This window comes from Haliotis asinina, chromosome 12, assembly GCF_037392515.1.
Source record: "Haliotis asinina isolate JCU_RB_2024 chromosome 12, JCU_Hal_asi_v2, whole genome shotgun sequence".
Classification (NCBI taxonomy): domain Eukaryota; kingdom Metazoa; phylum Mollusca; class Gastropoda; order Lepetellida; family Haliotidae; genus Haliotis; species Haliotis asinina.
Window position 1 is genome coordinate 1,925,074 of NC_090291.1, and position 16,413 is coordinate 1,941,486.

Below are 16,413 nucleotides of genomic sequence, written 5' to 3' on the forward strand. Positions count from 1 at the left end.
TTTACCATTCGAAATATCACTTTTTACTTAAGTTCATATCTGGTTCTTTCTTTTGCATCCAACCTAAACCGGAAGCACACTAGCAAAGTTGTAATGGCGTCTGAAATGTCAAAACAAGATGAGAACTCAAGTATGATAGCAGAGTTTCTAAGCACAGAGGTAACCCATTCTATTAGAATTTGACTTTAATACGCACAAACAAGTTTGTTTGGCTCTGTGTAAGGAAGTGCCAGACAAAATACGAATGCATTATATTTATGTAATCATAGGCTTGGGATATAGAAATCTAGAAAATACCTTTTTTATTATTTCGTAAAACACGAAGGAAAGAACTTCAGTGACACCATATGTGTGATTCGCGAAAATACAACTTAACGCGCTCCTACTTTACAGCGCATGAATCTACACACTGTTGAATGCCATATCACAGTCACGCATATACGTAAATTACGTGTTTGCTTTATACTGAGTAAGAAAAACGGTGCGATAATATGTTATTATATGTTAAAATATGTTCTTCACCTTATTTTGTGACCATCTTACCATCTTTACCAATATTCCTTTCCTCTAATTTTCAGGGCTAGGGTTATAGAGTTATTGTTAGCGTTATGTCAGGATTAGGGTTTGGATTTAGGTTAGCCTTTTCTGCCTGGACTACTGAATATGTGAAAACATTGCCCAAAAATTTTTTGGCAGAAGAATACATATTCTGTCTTTCACAGATTACAGCATTCTAAGTTAATCATTCAATTACATGTTTGTTATTATCCATTATACAGCCCGTTCGCTCGCCACGCTGAAGACCCGGGTTCGATTCCCCATATGGGTACAATGTGTGAAGCCCATTTTCTGGTGTCCCCAGCCGTGATATTGCTGGAATATTGCTAAAAGCGGCGTAAAACTAAACTCACTCACTCCATCATACAGCCAGAATCCAGTATTATTATCGGGTGTGCCGGTCAAGTCGCCCCAGTGACAAAACGCCCCAGCAAATTTGGTCAAATCGCCCCAGATATTTGGTCAAATCGCCCCAGGTTTGGTCAAATCGCCCCAGGGGGGTAGTCAAAACGCCCCAGTTTATTCAAAATGGTTTGATATATGCCATAAATGCATGGTTTTGTCAACTTCCATGCTATATTCTTCACATAATATTATGTGTTGTATTATTAGTAATATCCCAGGTAACACCGTAATACCAGTTATTTGGCAAAGAATTACAATCTGTATAAAACTTCCATGTTACAGCCTTCACATAATACTATGTAGTAATGTTTGTGATAAATATTTAACTAGTAAACTGATAACAGCAAAAGTAATATTCATGGATAGACAGCACTTATAACACCAATTATTTGCATGTTATCTATGCTTTTGTTAATTACAAGAATTAAATGAAAGGCTTGTATAGAATGTTTTTTTGGCCGTAAATGTACAGTTTTTATCAGCAAGTATGGGACTAAATACATATCAAAACAATCTACAGGTGCTCTTGTCAAAAATAGGTTTTCTCAACAAGTATAGTATAATACTTATGAAAACAATTTGTTGGGTTGTTTTTCAATTACTCTTGTCAAAAAGTGAGGCCGTAAATTCATAGGTTTGGTCAACAAGTATGGTATAATACTTATCAAAACAAGAGTCATCAGAAGTTGACATATCCCCCCGGCCCCCACATGTTTGAGAGGACAAATAATCTGAGAGTTACTCATTGTGTTTTAGACTAAGTTTGAATTGTTTCCATGGAATTCATGAAAATTATAAATGCCATACATCTGTAACCAGCAAAGTCACAATTTCAAGATCTGTCTCATATATCTGCTGATCTGTTGAAAGATATGAAATGGTTTTCAAGTTCTGCTCCGGAAACAAAGCCCATCCCTCCATTTAGAGACTAAGAAAAACAAAAAAAATATAAATACCAAAAATTCTGTAAATAGCAAAAGGCACAACTATAGGCTGAGATAACTACCTCTATCATGTTTGGTCTAAAAATATTGAACGGTTTCTGAGTTATGCTCCGGACAGGACAGGTTCCCCTATACCCTTTACATGCACCATCTGCAAAGAGACACCGAGGGAAAGCAGTCCCATAGACCACTCATTTCAGATTGTAATTCTTTACCAAATAATTGGTAATATGGTGTTACCTAGGCATGGGATATTGCTAATAATACAACACATAATATTATGTGAAGAATATAGCATGGAAGTTGACAAAACCATGCATTTATGGCATATATCAAACCATTTTGAATAAACTGGGGCATTTTGACTACCCCCCTGGGGTGATTTGACCAAACCTGGGGCGATTTGACCAAATATCTGGGGCGATTTGACCAAATTTGCTGGGGCGTTTTGTCACTGGGGCGTTTTGTCGCTGGGGCGATTTGACTGGCACCCTTATTATCATGTCATATATTATAAAACAGAATGAAAGACGGTGTAGGTCATATGTTTCAATATTTAGTTTCAGTAGAATGCTAGTGTTTATCTTCAGTTACTAAAATTAGCTGTTGAAATATTTCAGTATGACAAGTGCATGATGTGTGATGGCTTTTATGGGTGTAACTTTGGTCAGCCAGTGTGCAGTACCTGTCACCTGTTCCTGTTTTCTGTGGACATCAACAAGGGAGACGGAGAGGCTGAGGTGTACACTGAGGTCAGTTAAACATACCCGAAGTCCATGGAGACCTAATATGAAATGGATGAGCATCTTGAATACTTTTACGATAGGGATGTCTAAAAAGAGATTCCAGTTTATCCATTGTTAATCTTTACATTTTGGAAACATGCAATATCATAAAGTTTATTACACTCAGCACTGTATTTGTGCATTCACCTTTTCTTATATTGTTGGCAATAAATAAATCACAAACATATTAAAACATAAACCCTTTTACTGACAACTGTAGTATTGTTACAAATGCTATGAATTGATCACAAACAGGCAAATAAGACAAGACATGTTATAATAGGTCATCTTTCCAGATTATTCTACAATGTGTTTATTCTGTACTTGTTACATCATGTTAAATGACTTGGGTCAAACTACCCTGGACTTCAAGTTGAGAATCTAGGATCTCAGCAATCAGTACAGGTACTAAGATGAAACGACATGAACCATATATTCCGATTTGATGACTTGTTGATTGCATGTTTTCAAATTCCAGTAAGCAGGATAAAGATAAATCAATGCTGATATCAGTCACTGGACCATGTGTTCTAGGGACAGTTATTTACAAACTGCTATCATTTAGCTTGATTATTATGGCGTGTTGACATGGTAAACAAACAAAAATGGTTTCTTGTCAGCTTCTTAGTCTGTCAAACAGACCCTAAAGCAAATCTATCCAAGAAAGCCCATGCAAGTTTAGAAAATATGGCAAGTCTAGATTTCCTTAGCTTCAGGGTCTGTACCAATCTGCTGAATTCATAGCTAGCTCATGGTTAGTAATTATCAGTTGATCAGTAGCATGTCAGTAATGGGTGATAAGAATCTTTGCACGAGTAGAGAAATTCCAAGAAATTATTGCTCTGCAGATTTGTTTAGTCTCTCTGCAGATTTGTTAAGTCTCTGAAAATTAAGAAAGTCTCAGGGCTGAATTTCATTATATTATTTTCTTATTTACAATGAACTTTTCAGTAAAATATGTTCATTTCAGAGACTAGTTGTTAGTCTATCAGCTTCTCTGTTGACCAACCTAAAGTTTGTGTTAATGTTTTGTGCCAGTTGAAATTGTGTTGAAAGTAACACAAGTATTTATAAACTCCAGAAGGCAGATTCAGATGACTCTGGTAATGAGGAACCAGGGGCTGAGGCTGACTTCTACCCTAAACAGGAACCAGTGATGAAGACGTACAAGTCATCCTTTAGCTGTAAGATGGACAAACTTGCTGAGAGGATACAAACTCTAACCCTACCAAGAGAAAGAGATGACAATGTCCCAGATGGACTTGTGGATTCACTGCCTCCAGAGGGTAACTCATATTTATCTTGCCTTTTATCTGTGGTATGTATTGTAAGACTGTTTTCAACATTTTATATCTGCAGTGAAAACATGGGAGCAGTTAGTCCAGTGCTTTTTGCTCAGAAAATTCAAATACATTGTATTGATGTAATTAATAAAGAGTGAAAAAGGTACTAATAATTGACCATATTCAAGAACAAATCAGCAGCTACACGTAGCAGCGTTGCATCCTCTTAACTCTAAGCTTGAGAGGTAACCTTCTTTATCTCTGGTACTGAGGTTTTACAATTACTGTCAACATTGTCCAGCAATATCGGGATACCAACTAATACAAAAGCATATTCTTGAAGACAAAGAACTGCTTGATTAATGGAATTCCTCTGAAAATGGTGCAGGCATTCTTTGTATTTGGCATAACCCTTGCTGTGGCTAGGACTATACGAACATGGCTAGGTTTGTGTGAAAGAATGGACAGCTCAGATAAGAACTGCATATTTAGATATGAACAGGTCTGTACATTGTACATTTTGCCTGCAGTGTTGCTGGTTGTGTTCAGCCACCTGGATGACATTTCGCTGTGGACAGCGGGCAGTGTGTGTTCAAGATGGAAGGAGATACTGGAAGGGGAGACAACTGAGGCCCAGTGGCAAACATTCATACGATTGCGATGGCCTCTGTTTCAGCCTCAGTATAAAGTCAATTGCTGGAAAACCATATACACAAAACTGTAAGTTGTGTGTCGTCATGTGTTGCTAGTCTGTAAACATGGTTATGTATGTTTGCATGTGCTAAATACCTCCATTTTGTAGCCATTGTTCTTGAAGAGGGGTTACTTTGTGTCTGTTTCAGGTTAGAGAGTTCCCCATGTCGATACTGTCTAGAAAGCATGATGTTGCAGGTATGCCTACATCTCTTGCACTTTTTCACAAGTCATAATGTTGGGCTTGTCTAAAAATCTGGTCTGGTCCTGGTAGTTTGTGCACTGTACACATCCAAGCAGTAGCATATAATTTAATGAAATTATTTTGTCATTGTCAAGTGTGTTTATCTGCATAAGGTTGATTCTAAACAAAGGCATTTTTTTTTTGCCAAAGTTTTATTTGTCGAACCATTTTGTGTTTTGAAGTAATCCACTGCTTTGATGTTTCAGATAAGATATGACTTAATGATCTAATGATGTATTAGAAGCGAGTGTCGGTTCTGTATGTTGCTAAGAGAGGCATTTCATCAGCCAAGTTTTTTATGATTTGCTCCAACATGTCAAAAAGCTCTTCTTAATTCCCAAGACACATACTCACTAATCCACTGCAAATATTTGGCATTCTTACCCTGGTTACAGAGTACTCCACCTATAGAGGAGAATTCATGGCGTCACCGTCGACTGCGCAGTGAGCTGAAGACACTAAAGACAGACCCACCTGAGGGAATACAGGCCACCCCTCTAGACCGGCATTGTTGCCACTGGCAGGCCTCTATCACCGGCCCCCAGGGCAGTCCATATGAGGGAGGAATCTTTCTTCTGTATCTCCAGATACCACAAAGGTAGGTTACCATCTTGCCCCCGTATCTCCAGATACCACAAAGGTAGGTCATTTTCTTGCTCCTGCATCTCCAGATACCACAAAGGTAGGTCATTTTCTTGCCCCTGTATCTCCAGATACCACAAAGGTAGGTCGCCACCTTGTCGGTGTATCTCCAGATAGCAAAGAGGTAGGTCTGCCATCTTGCCCCTGTATCTCCAGATACCACAAAGGTAGGTCACCCTCTTGCCCCTGTATCTTCAGATACCACAAAGGTAGGTCTCCTATCTTGCCCCTGTATCTTCAGATACCACAAAGGTAGGTCACCACCTTGTCCGTGTATCTCCAGATAGCACAGAGGTAGGTCTCCCATCTTGCCCCAGTATCTCCAGATATCACAGAGATAGGTCTCCCATCTTGCCCCTGTATCTTCAGATACCACAAAGGTAGGTCATTTTCTTGCTCCTGTATCTCCAGATACCACAAAGGTAGGTCATTTTCTTGCCCCTGTATCTTCAGATACCACAAAGGTAGGTCACCATCTTGCCCCTGTATCTCCAGATACCACAAAGGTAGGTCACCATCTTGCCCCTGTATCTCCAGATACCACAAAGGTAGGTCACCATCTTGTCCCTGTATGTTCAGATACCACAAAGGTAGGTCACCATCTTGCCCCTGTATCTCCAGATACCACAAAGGTAGGTCACCATCTTGCCCCTGTATGTTCAGATGCCACAAAGGTAGGTCACCATCTTGCCCCTGTATGTTCAGATACCACAAAGGTAGGTCACCATCTTGCCCCTGTATGTTCAGATACCACAAAAGTAGATTCAAAGCCTCTTGTACTTTCTTTGCAGTTATCCCATGCGCCCACCCAAAGTCCGATTCATCACAAAGATATTTCACCCAAACATCAGTCGCCATGGAGATGTAGGTTTAGACTCAATACATCACAACTGGAGTCTAGCTCTGACAATTTCCAAAGTGCTGATTAGCATCCAGTCACTGCTGACAGACCCCTACTGTGCAATCTGCATGGAGCCTCGCATTGGTAGACTGTATCAACACAACAGGGCAGAGTTCGACAGGATAGCCAGGCTATGGACATGGAAGTACGCCATGCATGACTTTCTCATGCCAATGAACATCAACCTAAAGGGAGTGTGACACATGGCAGCCAGTGGTGTATCTGTTACCATGACTACCAGATATAGCTAATGAACATCAGCATACGGGTTGTGATACCTGGCAAGTTGTGGTTTAAGTGTTGCCATGACTACCAAGTGTAGCAAATGAACATCAATGTAGGGAATGTGATGCCTGGCAACCTGTGATGTATATGTTACCATGGCTACCTGGAGTAGCCAGGGAACATAAGCTGAAGTAAACTTCATGTATGTTTTACCATACAGGTGTAGCTATTACTGAGAAGCCAGTGATGTGGGATGAATCAGTTACCATGGTTACTTAGTATTCTTCATGAACATCAACCCAAAGGTGAATCATGAAGCAGAGCAATATATGACCATCTGAAATATATTGGTAACCATGGATAAATGCGATTGATTTGAAAAGTGGTTCAAGAGAAGTGTTTCCAACAATATGTATGTGTTACAATCAACTTGGAACATAGCCCATCAGTCAGAAGGGACCCTAAATGTGAAGCATGCCTTGTTTTCGTTTTCTCTTTTGTTATGAATCACGTCTATGTTTAGAGTAGCTATGGCTGCAATAATCCATCAACAACCAATCAATAGGACTCGGTCCATTTGTATATTTCTGTATGTTTTATCATGTTGCCATGGTTACAGTGTATAACTCATGCACACTTTGTATTCATTGTTTGTGTGTATCTCCATAGTTACTACCAATGAAGACAGACAGCATGTAGTTATGGTGTGTGTTTAACATCATGGGTACACAGTCAGTGAGTATTTCAGATGAAGACAGACAGCATGTAGTTATGGTGTGTGTTTAACATCATGGGTACACAGTCAGTGAGTATTTCAGATGAAGACAGACAGCATGTAGTTATGGTCTGTGTTTAACATCATGGGTACACAGTCAGTGAGTATTTCAGATGAAGACAGACAGCATGTAGTTATGGTGTGTGTTTAACATCATGGGTACACAGTCAGTGAGTATTTCAGATGAAGACAGACAGCATGTAGTTATGGTGTGTGTTTAACATCATGGGTACACAGTCAGTGAGTATTTCAGATGAAGACAGACAGCATGTAGTTATGGTGTGTGTTTAACATCATGGGTACACAGTCAGTGAGTATTTCAGATGAAGACAGACAGCATGTAGTTATGGTGTGTGTTTAACATCATGGGTACACAGTCAGTGAGTATTTCAGATGAAGACAGACAGCATGTAGTTATGGTCTGTGTTTAACATCATGGGTACACAGTCAGTGAGTATTTCAGATGAAGACAGACAGCATGTAGTTATGGTCTGTGTTTAACATCATGGGTACACAGTCAGTGAGTATTTCAGATGAAGACAGACAGCATGTAGTTATGGTGTGTGTTTAACATCATGGGTACACAGTCAGTGAGTATTTCAGATGAAGACAGACAGCATGTAGTTATGGTGTGTGTTTAACATCATGGGTACACAGTCAGTGAGTATTTCAGATGAAGACAGACAGCATGTAGTTATGGTGTGTGTTTAACATCATGGGTACACAGTCAGTGAGTATTTCAGATGAAGACAGACAGCATGTAGTTATGGTCTGTGTTTAACATCATGGGTACACAGTCAGTGAGTATTTCAGATGAAGACAGACAGCATGTAGTTATGGTGTGTGTTTAACATCATGGGTACACAGTCAGTGAGTATTTCAGATGAAGACAGACAGCATGTAGTTATGGTGTGTGTTTAACATCATGGGTACACAGTCAGTGAGTGTTTCAGATGAAGACAGACAGCATGTAGTTATGGTGTGTGTTTAACATCATGGGTACACAGTCAGTGAGTGTTTCAGATGAAGACAGACAGCATGTAGTTATGGTCTGTGTTTAAAATCATGGGTACACAGTCAGTGAGTGTTTCAGATGAAGACAGACAGCATGTAGTTATGGTGTGTGTTTAACATCATGGGTACACAGTCAGTGAGTATTTCAGATGAAGACAGACAGCATGTAGTTATGGTGTGTGTTTAACATCATGGGTACACAGTCAGTGAGTGTTTCAGATGAAGACAGACAGCATGTAGTTATGGTGTGTGTTTAACATCATGGGTACACAGTCAGTGAGTGTTTCAGATGAAGACAGACAGCATGTAGTTATGGTCTGTGTTTAAAATCATGGGTACACAGTCAGTGAGTGTTTCAGATGAAGACAGACAGCATGTAGTTATGGTCTGTGTTTAACATCATGGGTACACAGTCAGTGAGTATTTCAGATGAAGACAGACAGCATGTAGTTATGGTCTGTGTTTAACATCATGAGTACACAGTCAGTGAGTATTTCAGATGAAGACAGACAGCATGTAGTTATGGTCTGTGTTTAAAGGTCACATGCAACGTAAAACACAACTTTGCAGATTCTTGTACCTTTCGGTATGCATTTACCGAAACAAATCATAAAAAATGCCAATTCAGCCTATAAAGTTGAAAAAAACGCGATGAAAAAAAAGCCCGCGAAATCGGAGTTCAAACGTTTCACTAAATTCCCCCCAGCACTGGGGGGAAAACTGGTTCCAACAGATGTGCTGCGCTGCGCCCGCGACGCATGCGCAGTTAATAGGTTCGCGGAGCTTGAAACAGTATGTATGCCCAGCGTCTGAGGTTGTGAGCAGTAGTCTAATCTTGGTTGTGTACACAAACAAGTAAATAATCTACTCGTTACGTAAAAAAACTTGTTGATTGTGGTAAGCAGTCTCTGTCACAGAGAAAGCTCAGTGTCTGGTTTATTCACACCTATATGTCTACCTGCCTGTCTGCTAAAGACAACATGCAATACACAGCTTCAATCATTGACCACGTGCAATTTGAACTTAACACCTATCAGACTATACGACATAAAGAAAATAAGTTGATTTATGACTCGTGCACCCGAGTCCCGTGTCTGCCACATTATGTAATTAGGCACGTGTGATACACATGTCATGTTTTTATGTCTGTGGGTTGCAAACATACTACTTTCATTTTTTTCGGATGACTGGATCTGACGGAAACTGGTGCAAACTCTTGTCAGTTTCAAGTCCTGCTTTGTACTTGGACGAATGACAGATTCCAGTAGTTTATCATCTCTACTGAAATGATTTTTGATTGGATCGAGCGCAAATTCGGAGAACATGTATTTTCCAAACCCAACATCTCTACATTCTTCATGGATAACGGCTTCTTTTAGGGTATATGATTTTGTTTGACAACAGTATATGAATCCATACTGAAACGACGCATCAAGTACACAAAAAGAAGTTGTTATCCATACAGAATCTTACTTTCTTGTGACCGGCTATGCTTCTAAAATGCCCATCAAACAGATCATCTTTCTGTACACACAATGAACCCTTAGCATATCAGCAAATGAAACAGCCAATCGGAAGCCGTCGTTACACTTGAGTGCATATCCACCAGCTATGACTGGGTTCGGTCTCCCGAGGGCTTCGTTTCGGGGGAAGTAAGCCCAAGTACAAAATAAGGCACTTTTCAATCGCGATTGTACGCTTGTAATTTGTTTATTTCTTTTTTTAAAAGAAGCAATGTATATTGTATGTCATGAATAAGTGATACATGTGTTTTAATTATGTTTGATTTTTTGGTTGCATGTGACCTTTAACATCATGGGTACACAGTCAGTGAGTATTTCAGATGAAGACAGACAGCATGTAGTTATGGTGTGTGTTTAACATCATGGGTACACAGTCAGTGAGTATTTCAGATGAAGACAGACAGCATGTAGTTATGGTGTGTGTTTAACATCATGGGTACACAGTCAGTGAGTATTTCAGATGAAGACAGACAGCATGTAGTTATGGTGTGTGTTTAACATCATGGGTACACAGTCAGTGAGTATTTCAGATTTTCAAGAGCTTAAGATTCAGATTTGAAGAAAGTGAGACTGTTATATTGCTTGTCATTAATGCTTGCCATAAATTTCAGTAATTAATCGGGCAAGAGTAGTGGGGTTCTGTTTGGAAGCGTGCACCCTGCTGTGACCTAAACTTTAGTTGTCAAGGAACTGTCATGACTTGTCATCCTGACAGTGGAGAAAACTAATGAAACCCCCAACATTCCCTGCTCAGTGTTAACAGACCAATAATTAGTGTGGAACAAGGATTCAGACCCATACATATGGGAACCAAATTGCTGTCAGTGTGACATCAATAACTTTTCCCCAACCCCCAACCCCCAACCCCCAACCCCCAACCCCCAACCCTCTACACATTGGTTGTAATATCAACCACAAGATTTTGTTTCATCAAAAGTGCTCAATCATTGTTTTCCCTAGTGCTAAATTGTCTCATTTTGATGAATACATCAAATCATTTCATATGTAGAGTTCATGTATATTTTTCAGTGTCAGCTTCATGTAGATATGACAAATAAGAAACTATTTTCTCACCACTTTTCACTTTTTTTTTGTTTTAATTATGATCTAGGGGCCTAGCTGCACAGTACCAATGTACAAGTAAAATTTTCTTACCTCATTGATCAATGATGTTTTAACAAGTAGAAAAAATTATTACCTGCTGCCATGATAACCAGCAAACTCCCTCTGCAAAGAAGTATCACAAACAATCATATAACATCATAATTTGTAGTATGCTGTGCAGTGGGTTCGAAAAACGTTCAGTTAGCTGTTTTTCAGTTCACTATGTACAAATTTTATTTACCGATTTTCAATGCTATATTCAAACTATTTTATACATTGCCTCGTTTGCACACTCAACCTAAACAAAATTAGCAGCTTTTATTGCAGTTTTAAGTTTGTCAGGATATGTTTCACTCATTTTAAGCTCTCTCTTTAGAGGCAGACACCATTTTCATTACATGTCATATAGTTGGCAGCAATCTTATTGATCTTCAAAATAAAATATGATGATATTTTGTACATTTAACATAGTGGTGAGATAGGTATGATGTAAACTTCTCACTCTGGTAATACAGTCTGATGTTTGCCTGTGTGTAACACTGCCACAAAGAGGCATGTTATTAGTTCGACAGTGTTTTGAAAGGGTGTACCGGACTGTAAGACCCTTGTAAATTCTGTATTTTCTGAGGTGTGGCAGTCCCATACACCCTTTCAAAACAGTGTGTGACAAATTTATTACCCTTAAGATCTTTTAAGTTAGCTTATCTTTAAACAACAACATTCAAACTTTGGCAGAATGAGACACAGCACATTTTTCCATGACTTTTCCTGTATGGTCATAAAGGGAGACAACTCGAGATGGCTTAGTTTATGATAAAAATGATAAATGATGAGAAGTCAATACATGTACAAAACTTTTTATTTTGGATATAATTATGGATACAAACAAATATGAAATTATGGCAACAGTTCTATTACTCTGTATCCATAATTGTATACGCCATTTCTAAAATTTTGAAGCGATCAGCCATGTAGCAGCCACATTCCATCTGAGGCCAAGGTCATCTGTGCAACCTGTGAAGTGTGTCACGTGACAGATTTGACGAGGTGTACAGTTCGCACACCCTGGCAAATCCGCCTACATGGTTTCGTATGCTTTGGCTGTCAACCAATCAGAATTCGTCAAATTTAATAACAGTCTGTATTACCCTCAAGAGAAGCATACAATTTATACTACTTATAGTGGTTGTGGCACACTTAATCCTGGTGACTCAGACTCACATGTACATAGGCTAGAATCTGTAAAGGAAAGGTGTGTGTCTCTAGAAGGAATAAACTGTTTCTGAGGCTAAATAAAAAAGGGAAATGTTTCTGGGGCATCGGCCATCACTTTTCTTTGTTCGCACAATAATTCCTTATAACCAGTTTAAAAAATAATTTTGACTTTGCTGCGTTCTAATCATCCATTAGTCCACTACAAGAATGAGTGCTTGTAAGGACAAGTGTGACTGAATCTACAACTCATTAACACATGCTGAACTTCCCAAGCTTTATTTCTGAGTGAAAAAAAATACAAATGTCTTCCTTCCTCATCACGTTTTTGTATCAAGAATTAAAAACAAAAGTCCTACTGCCCTCATCACTTTTGAAAAAAGTGTGCTCGAGAAACTTTTCATTTCTTTTATGCAGCCTAATATGTCTCTTTTAAAACCCAGGCACACAAATGATTGTTGCCATGGTTACAGTGTTTTATATGGGTTACTTTTCAGGGAATATTTTGTCTTTCCATCCTGCATCATCTTTTTTATAATCCCCTGATAATGTAGTTCTGGGTCCAGTTCTATTTCCATGTGGGCTTAGTGACCATTGTGTTAGCATAGTTACCGTGATACACATTGTTACACAAATAGATTACATCCCACTGGTCTACTCAGACCTCTTTTCAGGTGGCTTTGCTCACATGGAGTGGTGGAGCAGCCTAATGCTTGTAGCATCAGCTTGTCATTCTGAAGACCTGGCTTTGATGCAACACATAGGTACAAGGTGTGAAGCTGATTTCCTGTATCCCTTACCGTGATATTACTGGGATATTGCTAGAAGTGGTGCAAAACCACACTCACTATGCTTAGTCAAAATATATTATGTTGACTGTGTACTTTAGATGATATCTGTTAACTGTAATTTCATGGCAACCCTTTGTCCAGTCAAAGGTTGTGTTATTCATCAGACATGCCACTAGCGGAATATGTTTTGTACAAACAGCTTTCAGATACAATTGTATATGATTAATATAAGTATTTCATGCAGGACCATTGTACAGCAGATGATGTGGATCACATGGATCATGTGTGGGCATTATAAGACACAGCTGGTTCTCAGGTACTTAGCTGACCCATGAAGAGCCGGGCTAGAATAGTTCTTCAGCGATCCATGCTTGCCACAAAGGGTGACTATTCTTGTCTTAAGAGACGACTAACTGGATCAGGTGGTCAGTCTTGCTGACTTGGTGGACAAATGTCCCATTTGCGCAGATCGATGCTCATGCTGTTGATCCCTGGATTGTCTAGTCCAGACTTGATTTTTTACAGACTTCTGCCATATAGGTGGAATATTTGCTGAATGAGCATGAATAGAAACTCACTCACTCACCCACACAGGTACTGACAGGCAGTCATGGGTTTTTGTTGGAGAAAATGTGCTTCCAGTCCAGGGAAATTTTTATTTTTGTCTTTAAGCAAGTTATTTTCAAAAAGTGTATTCGGGAATGGTGTTTTGATGGTCCCTAGTTCCCTTAAGACATCAAACTGGAACTTTAATTACTTTAAACTATTGATCCTGAGGTCTTGTGTGATCCAAGAACCATTTGTATGATATGATGAAAAATATGTAATTATCTTCCTCGATTTCTGGAATATCAGTCAATAAGGGCAACAGAATTCACTGCCTGAATGGGTTGGTTGGTCTGGGAGTTGTAATGTCATGTCGTAACCAGACATTGTGAATTGTTGCTCGTGAAGTCCATCACTGGATCACCTGGTCTGACTGAACATTTGAGCCTCTCATACACAACATTACTATGATCAATACTTTCATTTTGTACAATAATCTGTCTGGGATGTGAGTCTAATGATATATAATTCTAATTTCTTTGAGGTGCCCATCCCTCTAAAGCATAATGAGGCGGTTTTATTAGATGTCAATATCACATTGCTGGATCTGTAACCAACATACAGCCACATGAACACAATAAATAATGATAAGCAGGCAGTGATTGAAAGTAAAGTGGAAAAATTAGCTATATCACTTTAAGTAACATCACCTAACATTGAAGCAATATGATGTTATTTAACAAAGGCATTTGGATTAGACATTCATGTTGTAACAAAATCTGTTTCAGATAGCTACAACACACACACACACACACACACACACACACACACACACACACACACACTCATAATATACTGGACAAAAAAAGGGATATTTGTAAATTCTGAAATTATAAAATTGCTTGATGTATTTAATCATTTACATACTCATAAAATGTCAGTTATAAAAATACCAATATCCCTAACTTATCTTGTCCACTATGGGAGATGGCAATCTGGATCAGACTTGCTGAGTGGCATAGGTTGATAGTTATTCTGTCAATCACAGGACTGCTCCACAGTCAATAATTTGCACACCACCTACCACCCCCCACAAAACTGGAATATTGCTGAGCAGGGCATTAGACATACAGTCGCACACTCATCGACCATTCAGTCATATATTGAGTTCATTTCTTGGGGATGGGTAAGTCCTCGGTTTCAGTAGGTTATAACATGTCTTGTACCTCCATGTGTTGGACATGGTCAAGTGTACAGCATGTTAAAGCAATATATAATATATTTTCCTTGTTAGTGTTGTTAATGTTTTACCTGCTTTTGCTGATCATTTGATAAATGTATGGTGTCTACATGATGACTGTTTCGTGCTCAAATGTCCTGCTGTTTTGAGAACTGTATTTAATTTTGGTATATTAAATACACTGAAAAAATGCCTTTGTTTTTAGTTTTTTGAAATATGGAATTATGTAAATGTAGTTGTTTTTTAGCAATATGACTGCAGTGTGTTGCTGAACATGGTTTATTGTCAAAGAACCTGGTCAATGGATCAGTGTGGGCTACAACACAAGATGTCATAGTTAACAGTCGTGTGACAGTCTCACTCTACGAAGTACATATTCATAATGGGTGAACATACATTATGAACAAAGTCCCTGACTTCAGCTGAGGTTGTGTCACATGTGCTTCCCTTGGGGGCAATACTCAAGCCTGTGAAACTCTCTGGAGACAGGGTGCCAAACATGGTCACCAATCCATGGACACCAACCATGTTTAACTTCAACTGATTTGTGAACTGGGCTGTTTGGTCCACACACCACTGCAGTCTTGTCCAGTTCCAGAACTGCCCTGAAGGTGCTTCTTTTTGTGTCAGCACTCAAGTGGCAGCTGTCAGAACTGTCTCGTGAGATGCGATGACTCGCATTTAACCATGGTATAGAGTCAGAACACAAGGTGGCGTATAACAGCAAGCATGCAGAGATGTGTTTCAGCGAGGTATGAGCGTGTTCAGATACATTTGGTGGCGCCAAAACGGATGGTGTAATTTTAGGGAGTGGAGTACACGAGAGAATGGCTACACCGGAGTGGTCGTCATTTGAAAGTAAATGCCTCACATTACCTAAAACACTACCTTGGCGTAGTGTCAGAGATGGGGTTCACACTAATACTCCTTGTTTACCACAGTGATGTTTGCATGTCGTTGTCCTGTAAACGGATCGAGAGTTGTCCTCCATGGCAAGCTGACGACTGGCAAGGGTATGGTTTTCAGAATGTGGTACGACACTGACCATTGAGTGTCCATGGTACTGGGATCCAACTTACAGTTTACGAAAGGGAGCAACCATCAAAGGGTTCAGCTGCATGGATCATCTTCTGCCGCATGTCAGTGGATAGCTATGAACCCAATCCTCAAGTTGCGGTTTTCACGGAAACTGAACCACGACAGACGTTCCTGCTTTTGCCTATCTGTGGATAATTAAAGGACGTCTTGGGTCTTGCCAGACGAATTATGGATTCAGTCATCAGGTCTTCCTCTGTCTTCTAGGTCATGTAATGGCGTGTGGACCAGTGCATAAAGCTTAGAACACAAATCAATTGAAGTTCAGCAACGTTGAACTCGGACATACCTTGACTGGGTGACCGTGTTTTGTCAGCCTGACGCCCTTAGTTTCTTGGACTTCAGCCCTGTTCCACAATGAACTACATGCGCTTCTGTTCACCCAGCAGAAAGTGGTTACCCGGTGGGATTCTTCACGTGACTAATAACCTTA

At 39.5% G+C, this 16,413-nt stretch overlaps 1 protein-coding gene across 1 annotated transcript; it reads left to right on the forward strand.

Annotated features, from left to right (window-relative positions):
• Positions 1-86: 86 nt before the first annotated feature.
• Positions 87-7,378, forward strand: LOC137258149 (uncharacterized). Its single transcript, XM_067795716.1, has 7 exons — positions 87-159; positions 2,528-2,659; positions 3,774-3,978; positions 4,506-4,695; positions 4,818-4,866; positions 5,308-5,510; positions 6,346-7,378. The coding sequence occupies exons 1-7, from the start codon at positions 94-96 to the stop codon at positions 6,653-6,655; spliced, it is 1,155 nt and encodes a 384-aa protein (XP_067651817.1). The 5' UTR covers positions 87-93; the 3' UTR covers positions 6,656-7,378.
• The last annotated feature ends 9,035 nt before the right edge of the window (positions 7,379-16,413 follow it).